This window comes from Cyrtonyx montezumae, unplaced genomic scaffold (assembly GCF_038088225.1).
Source record: "Cyrtonyx montezumae isolate F1298 unplaced genomic scaffold, pur_monq_1.0 scaffold_13, whole genome shotgun sequence".
Lineage (NCBI taxonomy): Eukaryota > Metazoa > Chordata > Aves > Galliformes > Odontophoridae > Cyrtonyx > Cyrtonyx montezumae.
In genome coordinates this window covers 11,713,736-11,737,641 of record NW_027071859.1, presented here as the reverse complement: position 1 = coordinate 11,737,641, position 23,906 = coordinate 11,713,736, and the positions used below count along the sequence as shown (strand labels likewise).

The 23,906-nt window shown below is 36.1% G+C and overlaps 1 protein-coding gene across 1 annotated transcript in view; it reads right to left on the bottom strand.

Moving 5' to 3' along the window:
* The window catches only part of NBAS (NBAS subunit of NRZ tethering complex), a 156,911-nt gene that overhangs the window by 45,367 nt on the left and 87,638 nt on the right, over positions 1-23,906 (bottom strand). Inside the window, exons 41-46 of the mRNA XM_065730695.1 lie at positions 23,338-23,567; positions 19,558-19,668; positions 15,124-15,374; positions 13,830-14,164; positions 4,889-5,107; positions 4,445-4,647 (exon numbers count right to left, since the gene is read on the bottom strand). Coding sequence (XP_065586767.1) covers positions 4,445-4,647; positions 4,889-5,107; positions 13,830-14,164; positions 15,124-15,374; positions 19,558-19,668; positions 23,338-23,567 — 1,349 coding nt within the window. The remainder of the gene's footprint in view (positions 1-4,444; positions 4,648-4,888; positions 5,108-13,829; positions 14,165-15,123; positions 15,375-19,557; positions 19,669-23,337; positions 23,568-23,906) is intronic.

Sequence of the window (23,906 nt, the reverse complement as noted above, 5' to 3'; positions counted from 1 at the left end):
AAGTAAAGAACAGCTTCTGAGAAGGTGTAAGAGGAGTTAAGCCTGTGATATTCCATTTTACTGAAGAATGAATAGAATACAATAGCTTCACTGAAAGGAATTCAGTGATATTTGATGGTCCAAATCTGATCACTTCAGGGCTAACCAAAAGTTAAAGCATGTTACTGAGGGCATTAACCAAATGCCTCTTGAACAACAACAGGCATGGGGCATCAGCCACTTCTCTGGGAAGTCTGTTCCAGTGTTTGATCATCCACATGGCAAACAAATAGTTCTTTTTTTCCCGGTTTCAACCTCCTCTGTTGCATATTCTGATACTTTCAGTCACAGAAGAATTTCTGTTTAACTTTCATGTAAATCACAGACAACCATAATTTCTCACATCCATATGTGTGTTTCATTTATAGTTGTTTTCATTTATAGTTGTAGTACCCTAATTACAGACCTTGTCACCATAGTTACAGAAAATCCAGGGAAACTCCAGTTCAGTGTTATGACCCCACAAGTATAACTTCAAATGTTAACTGTCAAAGAAGAAATTTGTCTCCTGCAAAACTAGTATATAAAACAGTCCTGTATCAAAGCTTAAAAGAAAAAAAAATCTGAAGTTTTCCCTTGAAATGTTACAATTATTAAAGAAAATTTAGCTTCCCAGGTTCATAGGAAAGACTTCTTTTAATGAACCCTGAAACAAAAATGCTGCATAAAATGCTGTGGTTAATATGTTTTGATTTGTGTTAAGCTCCTACTTTAAATACAGTATTTGAGCATATAATAGAGATGCATCCACTTTCATTCACAGACATTGCATCAATGCCAGTAGGCTTAAGAGATGCCAAGCTACAACCTTTCTTTTAAATGCTTGCTATATTTAGAATGATGCTACCTTGCAATACTGTCTTACTGAATTTCATAAGAGGGAGGATATTACTCCAAGGATTTTCTATTCTCTGATGGATTTTTACTTTATGCTTTTTTCTATTGTAGTAGTTGAAGTTTCCACTTTTTGTAATGTGACTTCCATCATCTCATGACTTTCATCCTCTTGGCAAACAGAGAAGTAAGTGAACTACGGCACCTTGTTTTATAACATTTTGCTTTTTTCATCAGTTTGATTTCAACATTTTTTTTCATCAGTTTGAATTTATAAAGAATATTGGTAAAAAGAATGCATATCACACACCAGATGGAAAGTTGTGAATTTCTCACATTATTTGAGATGTCTAACTAATGCCCCAACCCACTGCCTCTCCTGTTTTCTCCACAGGAGGGATGCACTTTCCAGTCTTTAATGAATGAAGCGCTGCTTAGGAGTTACTGGTCATAGTCTGCAAATCAGAACTTTAAGCCAACCTTCAGACATTACTGCTTTGCAGTGAATATAGGAGTAAATAGTTCAGATCACAGAAAAAGAAGTAAGGAGTAGAGTAGAAAGGAGAATTTTGAGGAGTTGGTCATAGCCTGCATATTAATGAGACTTGCTAAAGTTAAATTAAGCCATAAATAACTCCAGATACATCACACTTCTGTATTCCAGCCAGCCACACTAGGACAGTGGTCACGTGAAGCCAAATAACTGTTTACCAACTTGACAGAACCTGACAAGATAGACAATACTACTACTGTTGCTACGTAAAACCTCTACTATCACTGAGGATCCTATGAACACTGAAAATGAGTGACTTCAGAAACTCATTTTCCGACGAAGAATGCTGCAAATGTTTTGACAAGCTGCCTTCTTTTTATCTGCATTTCTTTAATCTGCTGTAGGTATACACATAATTGCTGTGAAATAAATAGTTAGAGATATAAACTATTTTCCATGCTAGACTTATGTATTTCTAGTACGTGCAGTCAGATAGTTCTACCCACATATAATTTTCCCTCATGATAAATAAATCAAATTCCCTCAGTTTTATCCATCTAAACTGGTATAAAAAGTGAAAGAGTTTAGGAGCAATCTAACAGCAGCATACTTTCATGTGCGTTATATGTATCTGTTTGGAACAGAAATACTTCAGAAGAGAGTTCTGGAGAAATATTAAAATGAGAAATATCTGTTCATTTATCAAATGATATAAAATGACTTTCTCCCTGACACTCCCACCCCTACTCCTCCCCAGAAAGAAAGTTTTCTGCTAGTTACATGAGGTCATTGATATAGCAGTCTTTCATATGGAATACTCAGCACATCAAAGACCCAGCAGGCATCGTTCCCCAGCATCAAATCCAAGAGAGCGTCTCAGATGAATTAATTTAATCAGACTACAGAAAAAAGATCCAAAGTGAGTATCCTTATGCTGCTCTGGAGGAGGAAGAACATCAGTTAATAAAAAGATTTTTAAGATCTCATTGATATTCTGTTAACGATGATGGCAAAAAAACATTTTGGGCTCTATTTTTCCTGGGAACACAAATAAAGATAAGGGTATAGATGTCAAATCCTAGAACTTCATCCTCTCCTTCCTTCAGAATTTCACATTTTAGCTCTAGATCAACAATAAGGACCAAACTTATTTCTTGGTTAAATTATGTCAGAGGGACATGCGATTTTCTCCTTAATAGGTAAGAGGACAGATTACTCTTCACAGGCTACAAAAATTCATGTCTTAAAACCTTGCTAAACAATAAGAGAATTTTCATAGGCTTATTTAAGACTAACACAACATTTTCCTTGCGTGCTCTCCTCATGGACTGTCTGTCATTCAAGCCCCTAAATCACATACCCTATTATTTCACTGCTGCAATAAATATCCTCAGTTTCACTGTGGCAGGAAAAAGGTTGAATCTTAAAGGACATAATAAAATTCCACATTACTTGCCAGAAGAATTTTATAGTCACCATTGCTGTCATTTTTTTATTTTTTTAACAGTTCTTAGGAGAAGGTATTTAAAAAGGCAAGCTCAGCTAGGACTGAGCACTAAAAACAATGTATAAAATGTATGGTATTTCACTGAAGGGCTTTTCAATAAGCTTGCTTTTCTTTCTCTCACCTATGTCCATGCCCTCATTATGTCCATTTACACATATTTTTAACAGCTCTATATTCTCAGAGACATAATATTCTCTCAAATGCCAGTTAAATAAAAATTATTTTAGCCTCAAACTTGTGAATGAAAGCTATGTCCCTTCTGGGCTAGAAGACAGTAAATACAGACACCACTGCTAACTCAACAGGGAGTATACTCTTCAATGCAAAAACACACTTCCTTCTTCATCCAAGACATGACAGGTACTTAAGGAAGCACAAAATAACTATAGTAGTTTTATGAGACCATTTACAAGTGTTAGATTTGTTATTTAGAAATAAGAATATAAAAAAATACGCATCTAAAAGATCACTATATTGAAGTTAAAGCAAAAGTTAAACTCACTGTTAACTGATGTTAAGAAAACCAGCATCAGCTGATTCAACCTCCTCTTGCATCATCCAGGTCTCATCCCATCTCAACAGAATTATTCAAGGACATGTAAACATAAAGTGTGGGAGCCAGCTATTTCACATTTTTCTCCATACTTTTCACATAAGAGGAGACTCATTTGGCTACAGTAGTACAAACAGACTGGTTTGGACTGTATAATGCAACTACAGAGGTTCTGGAGCTGTGAAATCTACAGAAAGATAGCAAGGAAGATTTGCTTCTGGCAGGGAATGTTTTTAACGATGGCACTATCAGCAAGAAACGTGTCAACACTGGAAGAGTTGATCAAATAATTGCTCCTCCTCAAATCAGAACTTCTCTCCAAGAAGTTAGCTCATTGTGTCATTTATTTTTAATCATTCTTACTTTTAATTGCTGTAGGAAGCACAAAGCAATCACAGTTGCAGTTTACCTTGGGGGTTGGATGTGACAAAAGGAGACAAGACCAAAAACTCCAGCGTTTTCTTTACAAGAACAAAAAACAAAGGCCAAAAACTTGTGGACTGTATATTCATAATTTTAAATTAACACAATTTTCAAAAGCTTGCAAATTAGGAAAAAAAACCAAAATGCGCCCCCCAAAAACCCAGCAAGATACTCAAAAGATGGAAATCACATTTCATTTTGAAGAATTATCTGTTGTGGCAAAAACTGTTGTTAGGCTTCCACTGACCAAATACTTCCATGAACACATATACACTATTACCCTCCTCTCTTGAATAGAGAAGTACATTCAATCATAAAATTGCCAAAAAACACTGAAATGCATGCACACAAAATTAACTGCAAACCTAAAGGTTTTAAACTTAAAAGCACTTGTCAGCAAACAGAATGAGTTATGTTGCTTGTTAGTTCAGGTTACTCAGGCTTCCTAAATTCGGAGAGATAACTCTCTTATCTAAAGTTATCTTTGAGTGGAAACATAAGAAGTAATTTCCTCTCATTACCTAATCTGCTATAAAATCCAGAAATTCAAAGCAAACAAACATTCAATTAAAAAAAATGCTGACAGCAGACTTACCTTAGCATACATATAATTTTTTTAATAGCACAATGGACAATATCTCTGGGAGAAAGAGAGAGATCTCCAACAGCCACTTCTATCAACTGCTGTATCATGTCCAGGGGCTGACCATCTATACACATAGTTACTGCTTGGTCATGGATTCTGTCTCTCTCTGACCTTGACAGATCATATAAATAACCATACTTCTGCAGTATGTCCTGTGAACAGATGATTTTTGAACATGAATCAGTGTACTCCTTACTTACAGGTATTTGTCATCTTTATTTCTGCCAAGATAAAACATCTACTACAAAACAGAAAAGATCGGTAGAAGGGAATTTTCAAACACCAAGTCAACAAAAACAAAGCTGTAAAACAGGAAAAATACAACAGTAGCTTGATCTGTATCACTGCTGGTTACAGCAACACTCAAAGAAGTATCAGATTGGTAACCATTACCTGTTCGCTGTTTTTCAAGTAAGTGATAAAACTATGAGTGAGTGTTTCCAGATGAGCAAAGGAGTGCTGCAAGTGATTCAGAGTTTTTTCATATGCAACAGCTGGATTTTTAGTATCTTCCATGTCATTCTCTGAAGGCTTTTTTCTTGATTTCTCAGAAAGATGTCTGACTGCCTTAACAGCCTTCTTAGTCACTTCTATCCTGGCTTCAACAGGCAGCTGAAAGAGATTGCTCAATATTTAATCATCATTACTGTTATCTATACACAACTAATTGTATTAAAACATTGTCTAGAGGCCCGCTCTTCTACAGTGGTGCATTAAAAAAGCGAAATTTTTTAGGAGAAACAAACTTATTCAATTATTTTAAAAAGATCAGTATTTCATTTACTTTCTTCCATTGTCCTTCCTTTTATTGACCATGAATCTGGCTCACGATAGAACATACCAAGATTTCTTTAGCAATTTTCATGATTTTTGCAGATTGTCTTTTTTAAAAAAGAACTTCTTAACTTTGCATTAAGAGATTGCTGGGGATCATTTTACAACATGAAATGAAAACCTCAAAGCCAAAAATTTAACCCAAGCTTAGCTTAGTTAGGTCTAGTTTATGGTCTGAAATACATCTCAAAGACGATAATCATAATCAAAGACCACTTGGAGGTCTACTTCAATAATTTATCTTGGGCCATGTATGACTTGATCTGCTTGCACATTTTCTGAAATTGCACAGGTGGGTTACCACTATATTATGCTACTACTGCAATGAAGATTTTGCAGCTATCCAGCTCTTCTTAGGTCTGCCATAGAAGTATATTACAGTTCTACACAATTTCATAATGTAGGCTGCAACAGATTGGCTTTATGAGACACACAAACTCCTGTAAAATCTACGTATTTAAAGTGCGAGTCACACAGAGTAACAAGATGCTGTTTTGAAAGACCTTTACAACCAGATGCATCTAGGCATTAAAGCAAAAAAATTAAGTCTGCTTTCTCCATTAAACTTCTAGTGGAGATGGTTTTCCAGATATTCATGCATACACTGAATGAAGTCTCCTTCTATGCTTCCATCTGGCATGACGGGGTTATTCCAGTGCATCAGAATGGAACTGAGTACTCCAGAATAGAAGCCAGACAACAATTACTGATTTCCAAGCTTCCAGAATTCAGGAGTACTTTGGGAGAAGATAAAGATTGAAATACCCCTTATAACAGACAGCATTTAGAGCAAACTGCTGTTCTCGTAACAGCAGTGTCAGCTAGAAATCTATAACCAAGTCTGAAATGTTATTTTAAAATTTATACATTGTGTATAAATTGTTAAATTATAACTTCAAGTCCTGTCTACAGATGCTTGCAATAAACCTGATGGATGGAGGTCTCTTCTGCCTACATCCACAGCATTACATACTTTAACATCAGTTGTTTTAACTACTGGTATACTAGACAAAGACATGCTAACAATTATAAATTCAAAGTAGAAAAAAAGCTTGGATCTGTCTGACATTTTGAATAGGAAAAAGGTGGATTTACCACAGAAAGAGGAAAACTATGCTGCTATAATAAAAGCAGTGAAAGGTGATGCTCCTCATATCACATTACAATTTAATGACTGTGGATGGATTTATGTATCCATTTTGTAAACCTCATAAAAGATGAAAACAGCTATATTTTTCATTTTCTCCCTTCAACTGTATATTTTCTAATGTTCAAAACTCAATTAAGTGAGATGCAAAAAGGCAAACAATTTAAGTATTCCATCTAACTGTTATATCCTAGAGAACAATGTGAATATTCTGCATGCATAAAGTCATGATGTTATCAGCATACATAGAATAGAACATTAAAACCAAGAATAGTATTCCAAGACTATTTTAATTTTGCATTCTTATTTGCATACTACTAAAATTCAGCACTACTAACATGTCATTTCTATGATTATTTTATTCCCAAACATAAATAGTTACCCTCCATATTTCTAGTCAGTTCAGTAATGAGATTTGGTGTCATACTCAGTGAAAAAAATAGCTTAGGGGCTACTACAATCTTTGTCTGGATGTGAAGTTTTCTTTTTTTTTATAAGGTTTTACATCCAAAAACATCTTTAATTCTATAGGTTCCAATGTGTGGTAAGAAAAAAAATCCCTAAAAGTCAGTTTTCTTTCATTTTCAAATAAAGGAACATCACACAGTTTAAGCACAACAGATTTCACTCCTCAGGATAAAAGACCATTTTAGAAGCCCATTTTCTTCTGAATATTTAAGTACTTCTTAAAAAAGTATTGCATAAGAAACATTCATTTGCTCATGAAGTTCCTGACCCTGCTGCTCTTACTGACAGTGATTAACACTCACTTTGAGATGGCAGAAACAGTCTCACTTCTAATGAAAACTTGGGACACAAGCAACATTGTCACAGAGTGGATGATGTTGGCAGGGACCTTTGAGTTAGTGTGGCCCAACACCAGCAGGGACACAAGCAGTGATATGCACAGAAGATTTCTCAGGACTAAGTCCAAGCAGGTTCTGAAGATCTTCAAGGAGGAGAATCTACAACCTCTCTGGGCAACCAACAAATACAAGCTGCCTGACATTCAGAGTAAACAGTCCGGTTCGGATCTTGTCTCTGCCATCAAACTGCAGCTTCACATACTTCAATAACCAAACGTCACCTACTTTGAGGCAATGGTATAAAATATTAGTCTCTTACAGCACATTCCAACAAGACATACTACAAAGAAAACCAAGTTACATTAGTCGTAGAATAATGAAAGCTGGTTCTCAATTCTTGCAGGTGGGAGAAGACAACTGGAACAGCAAAGGCAAAAAAAATTGTGAATAAATCATAGAATCACCAAGGCTGGAAAAGACCTACAAGGTCATCCAGTCCAACCATCTACCTATCACCAATAGTTCTTACAAAACCACGTTCCTCAACACAGTGTCTAAACGTTCCTTGAAGACAAAGATAGTTCAAAACATAAAGGAGTGAGGGATGGTGGCAATCGGTCATCACCTCCCATAAATAGAACAATGCCCAGAAAATCTCTGATTGCCAACGCTCCTATTTGTTACTGCTGAGCATGACATTATACAGTATAGAATTCCTTTGGCTGTATTTAGTAAGCTGTCCAGACTGTGACCTTTTTTACCTTTCTGCCCTCATCTAACTTACTAACCCGGGGAAGGAGAGAAAGTCTTGATGCTGTGCAAGTCAAACCATTGGCATGTTATCAACACTGGTTTTAGTCATGAACCAGCAGGTGTAGCAAATAATAAAGACAGAATCCATAGCACACAGGCTATCATGAGGAAAATTAACTCTGCCTATAGTACAATTAATCTGAAGAACAGTGTAGAAGTGTAACATACGTAAGAAACCAGTTAAAGAAAAGACACTACTCCTCAAGTTTCCTCTAATAATCGTGAAGCAGACTTATTAAAATAACTATACTAATGGTAAGGTAGTATCTAAAGAATCTAAAAATGTATTGATGTCAGAAAAAGTGGTACTGTTAATACGTATGAAGATGTCATACATGACTAACTGATTGAACTGGATCACAGAGATAAAAAGGTGACAAGTAATTCAAAATCTAACATGTTTGTTAGATTGGATGCAGCTGTGTTTTGTAAGAATGTTATTAACACATCTTGTACGTCTCTATCTTCTTCCTTAACAAAAATGTAAAATGCAAAGAAGTCAATCAGTGAGCCAAAAAGGTGCTGAATATTACAATGAACTTCTTCAAAGATGAGCTTTTTCTATAATTAATTAAAAAGGCATTTAAAGTCATTAAAATTTTAAGAGAAAATGATGCTGTTGCAAGTTGTCCATTGTTCATCCATTTGACATTTAGTCAAAACATGCACATCATATTCCTGCTTCAGCAAGATGAAAACTGTCAAAAAGGCACTACAAACTCCAAAGTAATAAGGGTCAACCTTTCAATTAAAACAATTACACTACTAGTGAAGTCCTTCCTTTGTATCAGAAGTTAGACAAGAAAGAAAAGGAATGGAGCAATAAACAAACAAAAAATGTCATAAGTCATAGGCCAAACAAATGTGAAAATCTGTGGAGGATATGAAGTAAAACTTCAATTCTCTCTCTGTATAGAAGACCTAATTGATTTACCACTGTTTTTTATTCTCTTTTCCAGCCTTAAGTTGTAATCTTTTCTTCCTGTCTAACATACTACACCCATCCCCGTTTGTAATATTATCTTCAATAATGAAAGCACGGTGATATAAAAGCTATTTGACTTAAGTTGTGGTTTTGTGGCTGGTTTATGGGCATGTTTCAAAGAACTTCTGGGTAATGACCTATGAGCTGAAACAGATGGTTCTCTGAAGATGTAACAGATCATCTAGCACAAACAAAAAATGTCTGCAACAATAGAATTATATATATATATTTTTTTTTAAATAAATTTATTAAATGCTTCATGAATGTCACAAAGAGAATAAATGGAAAGCCATGAAGACAAAGTTGCTATGATCACTCAAGTAATTAAGAATTTGTTAAGTCAGCATTATTTAAAACAAAGGATAGTTACTGGAAGAAAAAAATCCAAAATGCATTCAAAAATGTGTTAATGCCTCTGAACATTTGGAATATCTGAAAAAAAAGGAAATCTCTTTCATATACACAGAATATCTAAAAAACGTGAAATTTCATAGAACCATTGAATCTCCAAAGTTGGAACAGACCTCCAGATCATCTAGTCTAACTGTCCACGTATCACCTATATTTTCCACTAAACTATGTCTCCCAGTACAGTATCTAAATATTTCTTGAACACCTCCAGGGACAATGACTCTACCACCTCCCTGGGCTGCCATTCCAGCACCTGACCATTCTTGGAGAACTTTTTCCTAATATCCAACCTGATACAAGCTAGGATGCCATGGGTTTCTCTGGCTACCTGGGCACACTGTCGGCTCAAGTTTAGTAGAGCGCTGACCAACACCCCTAGGTCCATTTCTTCCACACAGTCTTCCAGTCACTCTGACTGTAGAGCTGCCTGGAGTTGCTGTGGACAACATGTAGGACCTGGCACTTGATCTTGCTGAACTTCATCCATTGGCCTCAGCCCAGCAATCAAGCCTGCTCAGATCCCTCTGAAGGACATTCCTACCCCCAGGCAGACTGATGCTTTCTCCCAGCTTGGTATCATCTGCAAACACACTGAGGGTGCACTCAATGCCCTCATCCAGGTCTCCTGGGGAACAGTACTCATGAGTAGCCATCAGCTCCATTTTACTCTGTTCAGCACAACAGTATCTTCTATATGCAAGTAGGCTACGCTGATGAAAGGATCTTCAGTCCCTCAATGTGTGAAAGTGCACTAAGAGTTAAAAACTTCACCTTTTTCATTTACCACAAATGCATCAGGAATACTGCATCCATCTATGCTTTGACCAGCTGAGGGCAGATGCTGATATACTAGATTCACAAAAGAGTCGTAAAAATAATGAAAGATTTAGGAGAAAAAAACCCACAAAAAGAAGATCAGGAAAGTACCCCAAGTCATCCATTCAGTGCATCAAAGACAAGTTGAAGTGGCCCCTGAAGAATGTGTGGAAAAATACTTTGTTGCTTATCTCTTTAGTACAGCAGAAAAAAAAGTCTATAACCTGGAATTTCAGAATTACATAGACTAGTAAAAGAGGCATTTAAAAAAACAAACAGAATAACTAGCAACTAGACAATCAAGTATTACTGTAGCTTCAGAAGTCACCCTTAATCTCCCCCTGTAAAACACAGACCATACCCTATAGACATGCTAGCATAAAAATAATAATAAAAAAAAAGGTGTTTGGGAAGCAGTCTGATCCGTCTTGTACAGAATATCCAGTATACTAACAGCGTTAGTTTGGGCTTACTGATTGATATTAACAGAGTTCCACCATGATATATCTCCACCTACACAGTTCCCGCCCTTTCAGTCTTTAAGGCTGGAGAACTGAATCTCATCTTCCAGGTAGTATCTGATTTCTGTTGACTGCAAGAAATATGGAAGAACACATCGGAGCTCTTACATGAGCAGTCACCTAAAACCTCATCATACCTCAGATCATTAATGTGAAAGGACAACTAACATAGTTATGCAAAAGGCTACTGACAAGTATAAAAAGCCCATTCATTTCTCCAATTGAGGCTTTCTCTCAATTTCTTTGCCACCTGAGCACTGCTCATTCATCTCCCTTTCAAACCCATTTATCATTGGCCCAACTAATCTGGAAAGTTATCCTACTACCCTTCAGATGTCCATTTCTTAGTAGCACAGAAGGAGCAACAATGAAGGAAGCTGCTAAGGCATCTTCACCTACAAAAAAATGGAAACGACTGCTACATGCGACCTTAAGGAAAGTTCTGTAATAAATCAGACCTATGGCTGCACTCTTCTTTCCCAGCACACACTCCATGCTGTAATTATTGTGACATTATACAAAAATGTCTCTTACCAAAAACATGAATTTTTAATACATAATAAAATAATAATAATAAAATAGCAAGTAGAAGGTAAAGGTGAGACAGGGGGCCCACTGTCAAACCCCAGCAAGTTCCTGTCTTTCTCACTAGCAATTACAAGTTGCAGAAATCAGCACTAAATCCCTATTTTAATTTCCCTTTTACAATTAAGCACTGTTCTTATATTCTGTCATACCAAGTGACACACAAGTAGAACAGCCTTCCAATTGATTTCTGGCCTGTCGTCCTTCTCTCCTTACTTCTGCTAATATACTAAAATAGTGGGGGATATTCTGATATCAGATTCCTAAATTTCCATTTGGTTAAAATACCAATGGTACCCTGGAAGTTCAACCTACAAAGCCTTTCATGCTGCCTTATCACTTCAGAGTAACTGTCCTATGCTACATACTTAGCCTTCCTTCCATAATCCCTCATCACTTGAGAATTTCTTGATTGTTTCTTGATTAATTCATGTGTAAGCATCAAGTTTTTTGCAGTCCTTTACCTATACTAAATATCAATGCTTCTATGAAATGCAGAAATGTACAGCCGCTTCATTCCCAAACCCAGTGCACATGCATTTGGATGCTAAATCAGATGATCTGACAAATTGCTTCAAACACTTGTTGAGTTTTATGAGTGGGTTCCAGCTCAAAAGCCCTCTGCTAGCGTCTGCTTACAGAGAAACCACAATAACCTTCAAAGAGCCATCAGCAGTTCCTTCTCTTCACACCTACTCATTTTAAGAAAGCATAGAAACAATATCTAAACAGAAACAAACAAAACATTTCAAAATACGTACACGGGATGTTACCCCCTACATCATTCACTTGGTATAAAGGAGAAACAGCTCCTGAAATACTCAAGACACAATAATGGAGTTTAAAATAATTCCTAGCAGCAATCACACATGAAGACAACATTTCCTTGTCATTTGAACACAGTCATCCCCTGGCTGCCTCAGTGAGTGCAGGGTCAGGTCTAGTGATCAAGGCTTCAGCACGGACTGTCTGTATTTCCCAATAGGCATGACAGTCTCCTCAAATCATGGAATTACCCTGGTTGTAAAAGACCCACAAGAACAATCACGCCCAACTCCTGACTTCACACAGGACCACACAAAAAACAAACCATATTTCTGAGAGCGCTGCTCAAACATTTACTGAATTCCAGCAGCATTGTGTCTGCCACAACCACTGCCCTGGGCAGCCTGTTCCAGGGCCCAAGCACCTTCTGGTGCAGAGCCTTTCCCTAACCCCTCCCCTGACACAGCTCCATGCCATTCCCTCGGGCCCTGTTCCCGCTCTGAGCTGCAGCCATCATGAGGCCTCCCCTCAGCCTGCAATGCTCTGGGCTGAACAAACCCAGGGGCTCAGCTGCTCCTTGCACCATTCCCTCCAGGCTCTTCACCATCTTCTCCTCGTTTGAATGCTCTCCAATCATTTTATATTTTTGTTTCCACGATACAAAGGATCAGAACTCTAAACACAAAATTGGTTCTTCTGCCTAAAGAGACGGCTGATGGGACTAGTGATAAAAGATTGTCTACTCGTGGCATAACAGATGGATCAAAGCATAAATTTGGTAGTGACTATGCTTGTAATTCTCCCATAGTTTCAATGAATAACAAAAAGTTTTCACTAAGTTCTAGTAATAAGTTACACTATTTCTAATAATTTTATCCTAGTACAACAGGAACAATATTGACAGAGAGGAAAAAAAATGACACCTCATGGGAAAATGAATAAACAGCTCTAGAAAATGAGCATGATGCAGAATAGAGAAAATAATAATAATAAAAACAACATCTCCTCCATCACCTTTTCATTTCAGATTAAGTTCATGAAGACAATATCTCATGCTCCTAAGGAAATACCTAAGAAATCTCTTATCACTCTTTTGTGCTTGGTGGTAAAGATACATGACAAAACAAAGGTAAAATTTTATGTAAGAAATATCTTTATAACCAAGTTTCACTGGGCAAAAATAAAATGCAGATCTGATAGCTTATGCTACAGACATGAGAGTATATTCTTTCAATGCTAGGCTTTCAGCCAGATGGAATTTACAACACAGTTTATCATTTAAATTATTACAGCGCCTAGAAACCTTATGCAGTGGCCCAAAACACTTCTCTTTGGAGCATCTTATTCAGTATGCAAAAGCCCGGTAGTAAATAGAAGCTTGCAGCACAATGAATTTTAGGATTAGCACAAGAAATTAAACACATAAGAAGAGCATCTTGTTCTCTTCTGAACCAGAATACTGGGACTCTGAGGTTTCTCTTATCCCCAGAGGCAACTCCTGTACCCAAACAATTATTTTTCTTAGCATAATGACCAAAGTTGAGAAATGTTAACAAGGACTATTCAGGAAATTATGCAGCGAATTTCTCCCCAACACTGTATCAACTGCACTTCACCTGAAGTTTGAAATTGTTTTAGTACATCCACTTACCTTAGTGACAGCTTTTGAAGAAAAGGTAATCTCATCAATAAAAACGATGATATCCTCCGGATCAAGTCTATCAAAGTACTTTGAACACACATCATATGCACGTAGCCATTCATCCATAGTTTCTGGTATTTTTTTAATGAGATGGTGATCACCATTCCAAAAAAGATTTTGTAACCAGACAGCATAAAGAGAGCTTGGTGACAGCATACTGCCATCTTTTTTAGGAATTTTGGGAGCCAGTTTGGAAATAGATAAAATATTTTGACTTGTAAGTATGGGCTCCAAAATTTCCAAAGGGTTTTCATTTTCATCCATTAGCTTTTTGTAATTAAGACCTATTGGCAGAAGGAGGAAAAGAGAAAGAAAAAAAAAAAGTCATTCAAAGTGAAATCTTCACATTTCTGTGTGGAACAGTATTAGACTAATATCTGCAAAACTTGAAAAACTCCTCTTCCATTTATAATCACACATACAGACTAGGAAGGAAGAATGGTTTGTATGCAGGTAACACCAAGATTTTATGCTGTCCTAAAACGTCAAAATCTAGTCTCTGGAACATATTTTAACAGTATGTATCAATAGAAGAAAAAAAAAGCAAATTTCTCCAAGCAAAAAGTTCTCTAAAATTTCTCTAAGCAAAAGATATATGTAGTAGAATCATTTGACTTTTTTCCTTTTTGATATAAACTCTTAGTGGTATCTTTGATACTGTTAACAAGCAAATTAAAAACGGTATTCAAAGTGTCAAAAAAATTTCCAACACTTCACCTCTAGGTGCATTGTCTAAAAACATGAGAATAATGCTGCGTTTCTGCAAAAGCAGAAGGTAATATTGAAGTAGAAATACAAAACAAAATTCCCTTTTTATAAATCTGCTTAAAGTTTTTGATGCATTGTGTAATTTTGACTTTTGAAAGATGAATATTCTCAAAATTACTTAAGACAGTTCATGTTGAACTTTCAGGTTTATGCTCCCAGACATATTTCTACTTTAAAAATTCACTATAAATCATTGCTAATTTTGATCTACATCACCAATATAATTTTTTTTTGTTTGCTTGCTGTGACAATCCAAATTTCTTGTAATACAAAGAAAATGAACTTATTCTTCTAATAGGCTTTTATAAGGCATGACATTTACATCTAAGTGATTTATTAGGTATTTGATATGTTAACTGACAAAAAGCTGCCTAAAAAGTCTAAATTCAATAAGCACATTCATGTCAGCATAACAGAATAAACATAGCTAGAAAAACAAGCAAACAAAATAAAATACACACAGTAGTTCTCGTACCTGGTGCAACTGCTTTGAACTTTTTCAGGAGTCTGATGTGAGTTTCAGGCTTCACTGCATGCTTCACAACTTCTGAACAACCACAGTTTTCAAGGATTGTGAAATAATAAAGCAACCGTTGGTGATCTCTACCTTCAATACTTGGGTAAACGTATTTAACCATGTGTTCATATAAGGCTTCAGGACTTGTTTTCAAAGTCTCAAAAAGACCAAGACCTTGAGCTCTTTCTTCTATTTCCAGTGTGGACAACCTAGATTTAAATAGAAGTTTGGTTTAAAGGTTTGGACATGTTGTGAACTTGCCTTCAGCTGAACACTCATGAAGATTTAACAACACTTTCACTTGTTTACACAGAAGTCAGTAAAGTTCAACTTTTAAAGTGATTTTCAAAGAATAAATACTTATTTATAAAGTTTTTGATTCTTCATAAACAAAAGTTAAAGAGATCTTCTACTTCCTGATTATGTTAACTGTTTACTTGGACACATAGATTAATGGTGATGCAGACTGAAATGGGATTCAAAGAAGCATTGCAAATCCCTAGTTATAGTTAAATGTAAAAGAAGTCATACACGCAGTGGATGTGTATAACAACAACAATCAGAAAAACCACATGGTGCTTGTGGCTGAGAGACACTAAAGAATCTTAAGCTCAATCAGTTCTCCCAATCTAACACTTGTTTTCTTGTAGAAGATGAGAATATCTGCATGTTTTGAGAGATTATCATTGAAAATTGGTTCTTGCCCTATTTGACACTATCACTCATACTTAGCATATTTATTTTGACAGTTTTATTACTGTGGCTTTCAAATTGTCATCCATAGAAAGTTATGAAAATGCCAGCAAATCACAGGTTGACCTCAGCCAGTCTAACATTTTCCCCTCAGCTAAGATAGAAATGAATATATATCAATGAAGTCTTATCTTGAATTTATACACTGGTCATCAGAAAGGCAACTGAAATCTAAGGAAAGAAATCACCTATTGGTAATTACCACCTTGACTCTCTCCTGCATCCAGACATGGACCACGTTAGGCAGTATGTTTCAGTTTGAGAATGGATGTCTTTTAACCACATTTTAAATCACTACATTTAGAATTGATTACATTAGAATTCTGACTCCATTTTTTTCCTCTGTACGTATGCCATATATCACGTTTCTGTTTGACATCCAAGGAAAATATGTCTAAGCTTCACTGTTAAAAACGAGTTTCATATAATAAATACTACAGACACAACCTTCTCTCAGTTTAAAACGAACCTCTGATTTCTAAAGGAGAAGTTATTTTCATGTCTAGAACTTAGCTCTCAGTTAGGCTACTAAGCTTGTAAGCATTAAGACTCTATATTCTTATTGTTCAAACAGAATTGTTATATTAAGGGAAAAATGGATTATATTGACATAAATGAAGTGTTATTCACTCTTAATAACAGACGAAACTGACGCTTGGAACTGATCTATTTCAGGACAGTGATCTGTTTTTCTGTCCATACCCAAAAAACAAACCATAGGCAGAAAAGGTATTAAGTTTAATTGGCAGAGTTTTGCTATATGGTTTTTGTTTCTTTTGTTTTATTTACTGGGAGAGGGAACGGAAGGGTTCATTATAGAATACAGAAAGATTCTGGAACAGAATTCATAAAGACAAACATAAAATTGCCTGGTAATGAAATGGTAAAAGGTATTTTAAGAGTTTGGAAATCAAGTTTGACTCGATCCTTCCAAAGACACAATTAAGTTTTCAATGAATAATATTTAATTTTTCAAATTCAAAGCATATCAGAAAAACATATTTATTTGTCATCTACTAATCAAATAAATAGTTAATACAAATTATCCAGGTCCTTAATTTGAGTTCCTGTCTACAAAGGCTGGGTTTATAGAAACAATGCATATTTGGTTAAAGAGATTATGTCTTAGAATAAACTCCATTTCAGAATGAATGCGCAATGAGTCATACATTATTAATGCCATAATCCCAAGACAAAAATAAACTGTAATGGCCATATGCTGTCAATCAACTTTAAAACAAAATTAGGATACAACAAAAACACACTCAGCAGCATATCATGCTATTAGGTATCAATTTTCAAGACTTTTTTGAATTTCATTAGGGAAATAGTTGTTCCTTTGTACTTCAGTGATTTCAGAATTCTATGAATACGAACAGAACACTTGTGATACAAACCTGGTACAAAACACCTGTGGTAGTGTAGCCTCACATATATCAGCTGATTCTTTCACATTTAGCCCAATGTTGCCAAATTTGCACCCTGACTCTCTGTTCAGTTTAAAATGCTGAACCATTCAGCAGCATGAAAACTTTGACGATACAACTTCTCTGTTTTCTAGAGGAAGCAAGGAAAATCCCAGAATGGTATTTCAACTTCTCACACACGTACCAAGATCTATTAGGCTTGTTTTTGACACCACATATTCTATAAAACATCTCAGTGTTTTTTAATTAACGGTTAAGAGAGGTAGAAGTAATACCACAAGCTAGTGCTGCTGTCACAGTTTAAAAGTTGAAACCAACCGATTTTATCATATGTCAGAACAATAGATAACAGTTGCTATATTGCACAGGGGGCTCTGTATCATTGACATCCAAATGCACTATTTCAGCAAGTAGCTTGATCTTTCACTGTATCGATAAGTTCATAAGTTCATAAGGTTGGAAAGGACCTATAAGATCATCTAGTCCAACCATCCTCCTATCACTATCTCTACCCAACTACTAAATCAAATCCCTTAGCACCTCATCTAAACGCTTCTTGAACAGCGCTAGGGACGGTGCCTCAACCACCTCCCTAGGCAGGCCATTCCAGTGCCTGACCACTCTTTCAGAGAAAAAATGTTTCCTCAGGTCTAATCTAAATCTTCCCCCGCACAACTTGGGGCCATTCCCTCTCGTCCTGTCGTTATTTATCAGGGAGAAGAGGCCCACCTCCTCCTCACCACAACCCCCCTTCAGGAAGTGGTAGAGTGCTATAAGGTCTCCTCTGAGCCTCCTCTTCTCCAGACTAAACAATCCCAGCTCCCTCAGCCGCTCCTCCTAAGACTTGTGCTCCAGACCCCTCACCAGTTTTGTTGCCCTTCTCTGAACACGCTCCAGGGCCTCAATGTCCTTCTTGTAGTGAGGGGCCCAAAACTGAACACAGTACTCGAGGTGCGGCCGTACCAGAGCTGAGTACAGGGGGATGATCACCTCCCTGCTCCTGCTGGCTACACTATTTCTAATACAGGCCAGGATGCTGTTGGCCTTCTTGGCCACCTGGGCACACTGCCGGCTCATGTTGAGCCGAGCATCAACCAACACCCCCAGGTCCTTTTCCTCTCTACATTCTTCAAGCCATTCTGCCCCAAGCCTACAGCATTGCATGGGGTTATTGTGGCCAAAGTGCAGGACCCGGCACTTGGTCTTATTGAACCTCATCCCATTGAGCTCAGCCCAGCTGTTCAGCCTATCCAAATCCCTCTGAAGGGCCTCCCTACCCTCAGGCAGTTTGACACATCCTCCCAACTTGGTGTCATCTGCAAACTTACTGAGGATACACTCAATTCCCTCGTCTAGGTCATCAATAAAGATATTAAACAAGATGGGCCCCAAAACTGACCCTTGAGGGACACCACTCGTAACAGGATGCCAGGTATGGCTGGCCACAGTCTTCTAGCACAGAAGAATTGCCAAGAAGACTTGTAGAAAATTGTTTCCATTAAAGAGAAAAAAAGAATGGCACTCAGATGGATGAAGAATACAACTGAGAAGCCCAAATTTATTTTGCTTCTGATTATTTAGGAGAGTTCAATAAAGACAAAAGGAGCTTATACTTAGGAGGGAGATCAATTTTTCATATGTTCTGAATAGGACAAGGAAATATGGCTTTAAATGAAAAGAGGGGAGACTTAGATTAGATGTTAGAGGGAAATGTTTGACTGGTAAGAAACTAGAACAGGCTTCCCACAGAAGCTGTGGATACCCCAACACTGGACTCTCAAGGTGAGGTAGGAATGTGACCCTAAGTAGCTTGATGTAGCAGTTGGTACCCCTGCCCACATCAGGGGGATAGGAACCAGATGATATTTAAGGACCCTTACAATACAAGCTATTCTGTGATTCTACAAAATATTATCATGACTCAGAACATTTCCCAAGAAACCATAAAAATAGAAGATGCTCTGCTATCATGGACTTGATACTTAAAAGAACAATAAAATCCTCCTGGACTCATTTATAAATAACACATTTTCATGGTGAATTACAAAAGCATCATATGGAAAAGACAAAACAGAAATCCACAATCTGTCACAATGCAAGAACTATGAAAACAAACCAATTTTTGCTCCCACAGTACTGCAATTTTCTCTTGGGTTAGGACATATTTCTGTGTAAGAGGCTTCCATGTGAATATGCAGGGAAGACAACTTACCCACTGTCCGTGAATAAAAACTCCAGATGGATCATATACATTTCCCAAAGTGGAACACTGTATCGCTGAGCCAAAGAAACAGCAATCTTATAGACATTTTCTTCAAGTGTTCTTATAGAAAAGAGACATGAAATAGAACAAGGGAAAGTTACACTAAGCTCCTAAAGACATGACAATAAATCGTTATCTGCATTACAAGAGTAATGATTTTTGTTAATCTTTTTTCTCACAAAACAATAAATTGGTTTTAATCATAGCTGAATAAAATTACACAATTCATGTTTTCTTCAATTTGTAATATTCAGTGTTCCATTAGTGGAAAAAAATGAAATACATCAAAATATAGAAGTATTTTGAAGATGAGCACTTTTCCATATATACCACGGTTCTCAGTGGCAGGTAGGTTTCAGCTTAACCTTTCTGCTACAGCAAAAAACTCAGTTTTGGTTTCATTTTGATAATAAAAAGTGAACAAATGTATCACAGCTCTTATCTGATTTAGTTACAACACATTGTTTTAGCAAAACTGGTATTTAGGTATATAGAAGTTCACAACCAGAAGAGCTTCTAGAATGTGTAGACTTAAAAGTGTGAAGGCTTCCAGTTACACTCTAGAGTCCTAAAAATACTCACAACTGATACTGATTATAGTATATCCCTTTAAAAGAATAAACTGTTAAGTGATGAAAGCCTGAAGTTAACTTCATATTAATTTTTACTAATCCACTGAAGCTACTATCATTTAAATAAATATACATAGTTCTTGTTTTTATGTTGGTACAGAAACAAAATAAAACCATTAAGTCAAAAGCTAATTTTTTTCACCACAAGGCAATTCCAAGAAAAACATTCTGTTTACATTTACATGACAGATCCATTATTAAATTATGAACACTGCTGACCATATCATGTTAGAACCTTGTTTAAGAAATCATGGGGGACAAAAGGAGGAAAACCACAACAACCTACTACAAAATATAACTGCAACTGTCACTAAGCTAGTTGGCAAACTGATATTGGCATCACTACCCTACAGATTCATGTTAAAAATAATTTACTCCATAAATCTGAGATGCTTTTACACCTATGTAGATTCATTATATCCTATGAAGGAACAAAAAAACAAGCAGATTACACAGCATGCCCAACTTTTTTTTTTTTTTGTCATTCAGAAATGTAGAATTATAGCATAATTTGCACCATGCTAAACAAGGTACAATTTTCTCCACACCCTTAATGAACTAACACATTCATACAGCTCAGCTGTAATTTTACATGTTTAATTCAATTTAACATTACATTTCACTGTGACAGTTGCTGCAAATGTTGCTGAATAGGAAAAAAAAAATGCCAGGAAAGAATCCAATGCTGAAGATAAAAACAAAAGCTGACCAAACAAACAAAAATAAAAACAAACAAAGAAATAATACCCTTTTACACACCATGACAATTCTTGAAAAATATTAAGCAGGTTAGTTACACTGAATACTGCATAAGAAAGAAAAGCATCAAAAGAAAAATATATATATATATTTAAATATAAATATTTATCAGAATATCTTTAAGAACAAAAACAACTGTGACAAAAGAAAACATGCAAAACCAAAACAACTCTCTTGTCTCTTCTGCTCTAATGGCAACAACACATTCTCTCAGATTTTCCACTTGAGCTTCATTCCCAGCCCTAAACGCCTGCCACAGTAAGTTTGAAACTTGCTAGAGAAGTCCCCACTGAAAGCTACTGTTATGATTTACTTCCTGATGCACTGTTGCACCAGGAGTGGTGAAAAAACAGACAGGAGAAGCTATTCTGGATGTTCTTAGCTATCCTCTCTGTGTGATAACATGCATGGCACACACAAAGCATATGAAAATAAGCCTTTATTTTCATCTCGTGTTTGAAGCAGGAAAATAAAATGGAAGGATATTGCAATTTAAGTTCTGGAGCAGCAAACTATGAGGGAGAAAAAGCTATGTCTACAGTGGTAACAGAGCAAAGAAGTACATCAAAATCCTACATAATGGTTCACAAATGTCTATATCACGAATGTCTCTGTTAAGTCAGAGCAGACTCAGAGGCTTTGAACAGGACCTTCTGGTTCAGTCTTCTGGAATGGGACATGTTTCGTGCTCAAGAAAATCATTCTGAGAAGCCACCAGGAACGAGGCAAATGATGGAAATTCTGATCACGTCGTAAGTGCACAAGTTGTCTAATCCAGAACACTGAAGCATATAAATCAAATTCTGATTAAAGCATTTAAGTATGAGTAGAAGCAGTGATAGATTGGAAAAACAAAAACAACCACAACAAAAAAGTCAGGCCTCAAGTACAAAATAATTTAGGTTGGTCTAAAACTAATGAGGACTTCAACTGATTAACTCAAGAATTTCCATTCAGTCTTGTTCTAGTTTCTTTTATTTCTTCTCTAATATATTCTTGCTGTATTTTGCTCCCCTCTCTCCCTCCCAAATTGTAAACTTCTTAAGAACTAACCTTGATTAAGCCTGTGAGGCACTTAGATGTTTAAATGCTTAATAAATAATGTGTAACAAGTTCTAATGAGATACATCAAATCATGGAAGACAATATTAAGATTATTTAAGTAGTTTTAGCAAACAAATTGTTTGTTCTAGTATAAATCTTTTTTATAAATAAGGTAGCATTTCTTCCAGGTGTTGCTTCTGCAAAAAGAATTTCATCAAAGATTCAAAACATGAGCCTCTTAATGATAACTCAAAAAATAAGAAAGAAAAAAGCTGTATTAAATTTGCACAATGTTTTCATCTGAAGATGGAGATTAGGAGTCAACAGAGAAGATTAAAGCAAGCAAGCTGCAAGCTGAGCAAATAATTAATTAGATCTTTGCAACTGCCTAATGAAGTATCACTCAACCACGTGCTCTAAAGTCTCAATTTTACTATCCCTGAGTCAGTCCAGCAGCTATTCAACTAAAATTGTCTTCAAAATATATAGATTTCAATAAATTCAATGGTTGGCAACCCTGACACAGCAGGCCAGTTGGAACTGAATGATCTTTGGGATCCTTTCCATCCCAGGCCATCCTATGATTCTATGAAATTCATAGCATATTCACAGCTTGAGGAAGTTGCAGGCAGAAGTTAATAGAAGGCATTTTCAAACTCAAGAGAAATTACTATTCTATACCCTTACTTTTTTTTCCAGTTCTGGATAACAAAGATGAGATAAGAGCATTCTCAATCACAAAACCATGCACAGGGAAAGTTTCAGTAATCCCAGATGAATACAGAAAAATACCAAATTACTAAAACCATGACAAAGTTTATTTATAATTTTTAATTAATTTAATTAATTGCAAGTTCAATTCATTTGGAAGCTGAAGTTTGGGGGATTGCTTGTTTCTTTTGCAGCAGTTCATCTTAAACTGAATCTTACGCATATAGATTGCATAGATTGCAAAGGAAGCTTTGTAGGAGATCACAGGAAGAGAATAGACCTCTACCAATGCCCTGATTTCACACATCCTTGATTTTCTTTTTGTCTCTATTGCTAAAAATGGAGTTCTATCTCTCATTAAAATTTACACATCCAATTGTTTGAATAATATTTCATTTAAGTGGAATAGTTCAATTGAAAAGACCCCAGTTGTTGCCATGTCACAGTGTAAATATCTGAAGGAACTGGTAGCTTAGCATCCCATATGAAAGTCAGCACAGTTTTCAATTTTCTTTCCCGCTTTGAAGCTCAAAGTAACTCAATTAAAACAAATAGTAAAAGCTATTTAATAGACTTTACATACTCTGCCAATCCTAGTATTGTTTCCCTCTTGTACTGTCCATCTGCTGTGAACCTCTGCACATCCACTCCTTTGCCAAGTCCTTGCAGAATCTGAGCTTGAGTGAAATCCAGCAGTCGTTCATTGTAGTAATGCAACTGATTTATCCAAGTTGCAATTTCTTCAGGCCACTCTGTATAGGCATTCTGAGCAACGTGCTGTGTGACCATCTTAATCAACTCTTTTGGATCAGCCTATAAAAATAAATGAAAAAAGCTTGTACATTGAACAAAAAACACCTGTACATTTCATTTAAAAAATCCTATCATTTTATAATTGATTGCAGTGTTCAAAATTGAAATATTTTTCCATTTTTATTAAGTTTCAGGAACAAAAAAATTACAAGTGTTATGTAAGGGGTATTTACTATGACTTAGAAATTTGCCCTTTTGGAGTATGTTACACAAACTTACCTAAATGATCTAGGACTGACAGGTATGTCACTATGATTTGTTTTTTAAAACATTTTTTACTAATAGTAAACTAGGCTACTGGCATACAAAATACTTCAACAAGACTAGAAAACTTTCCAA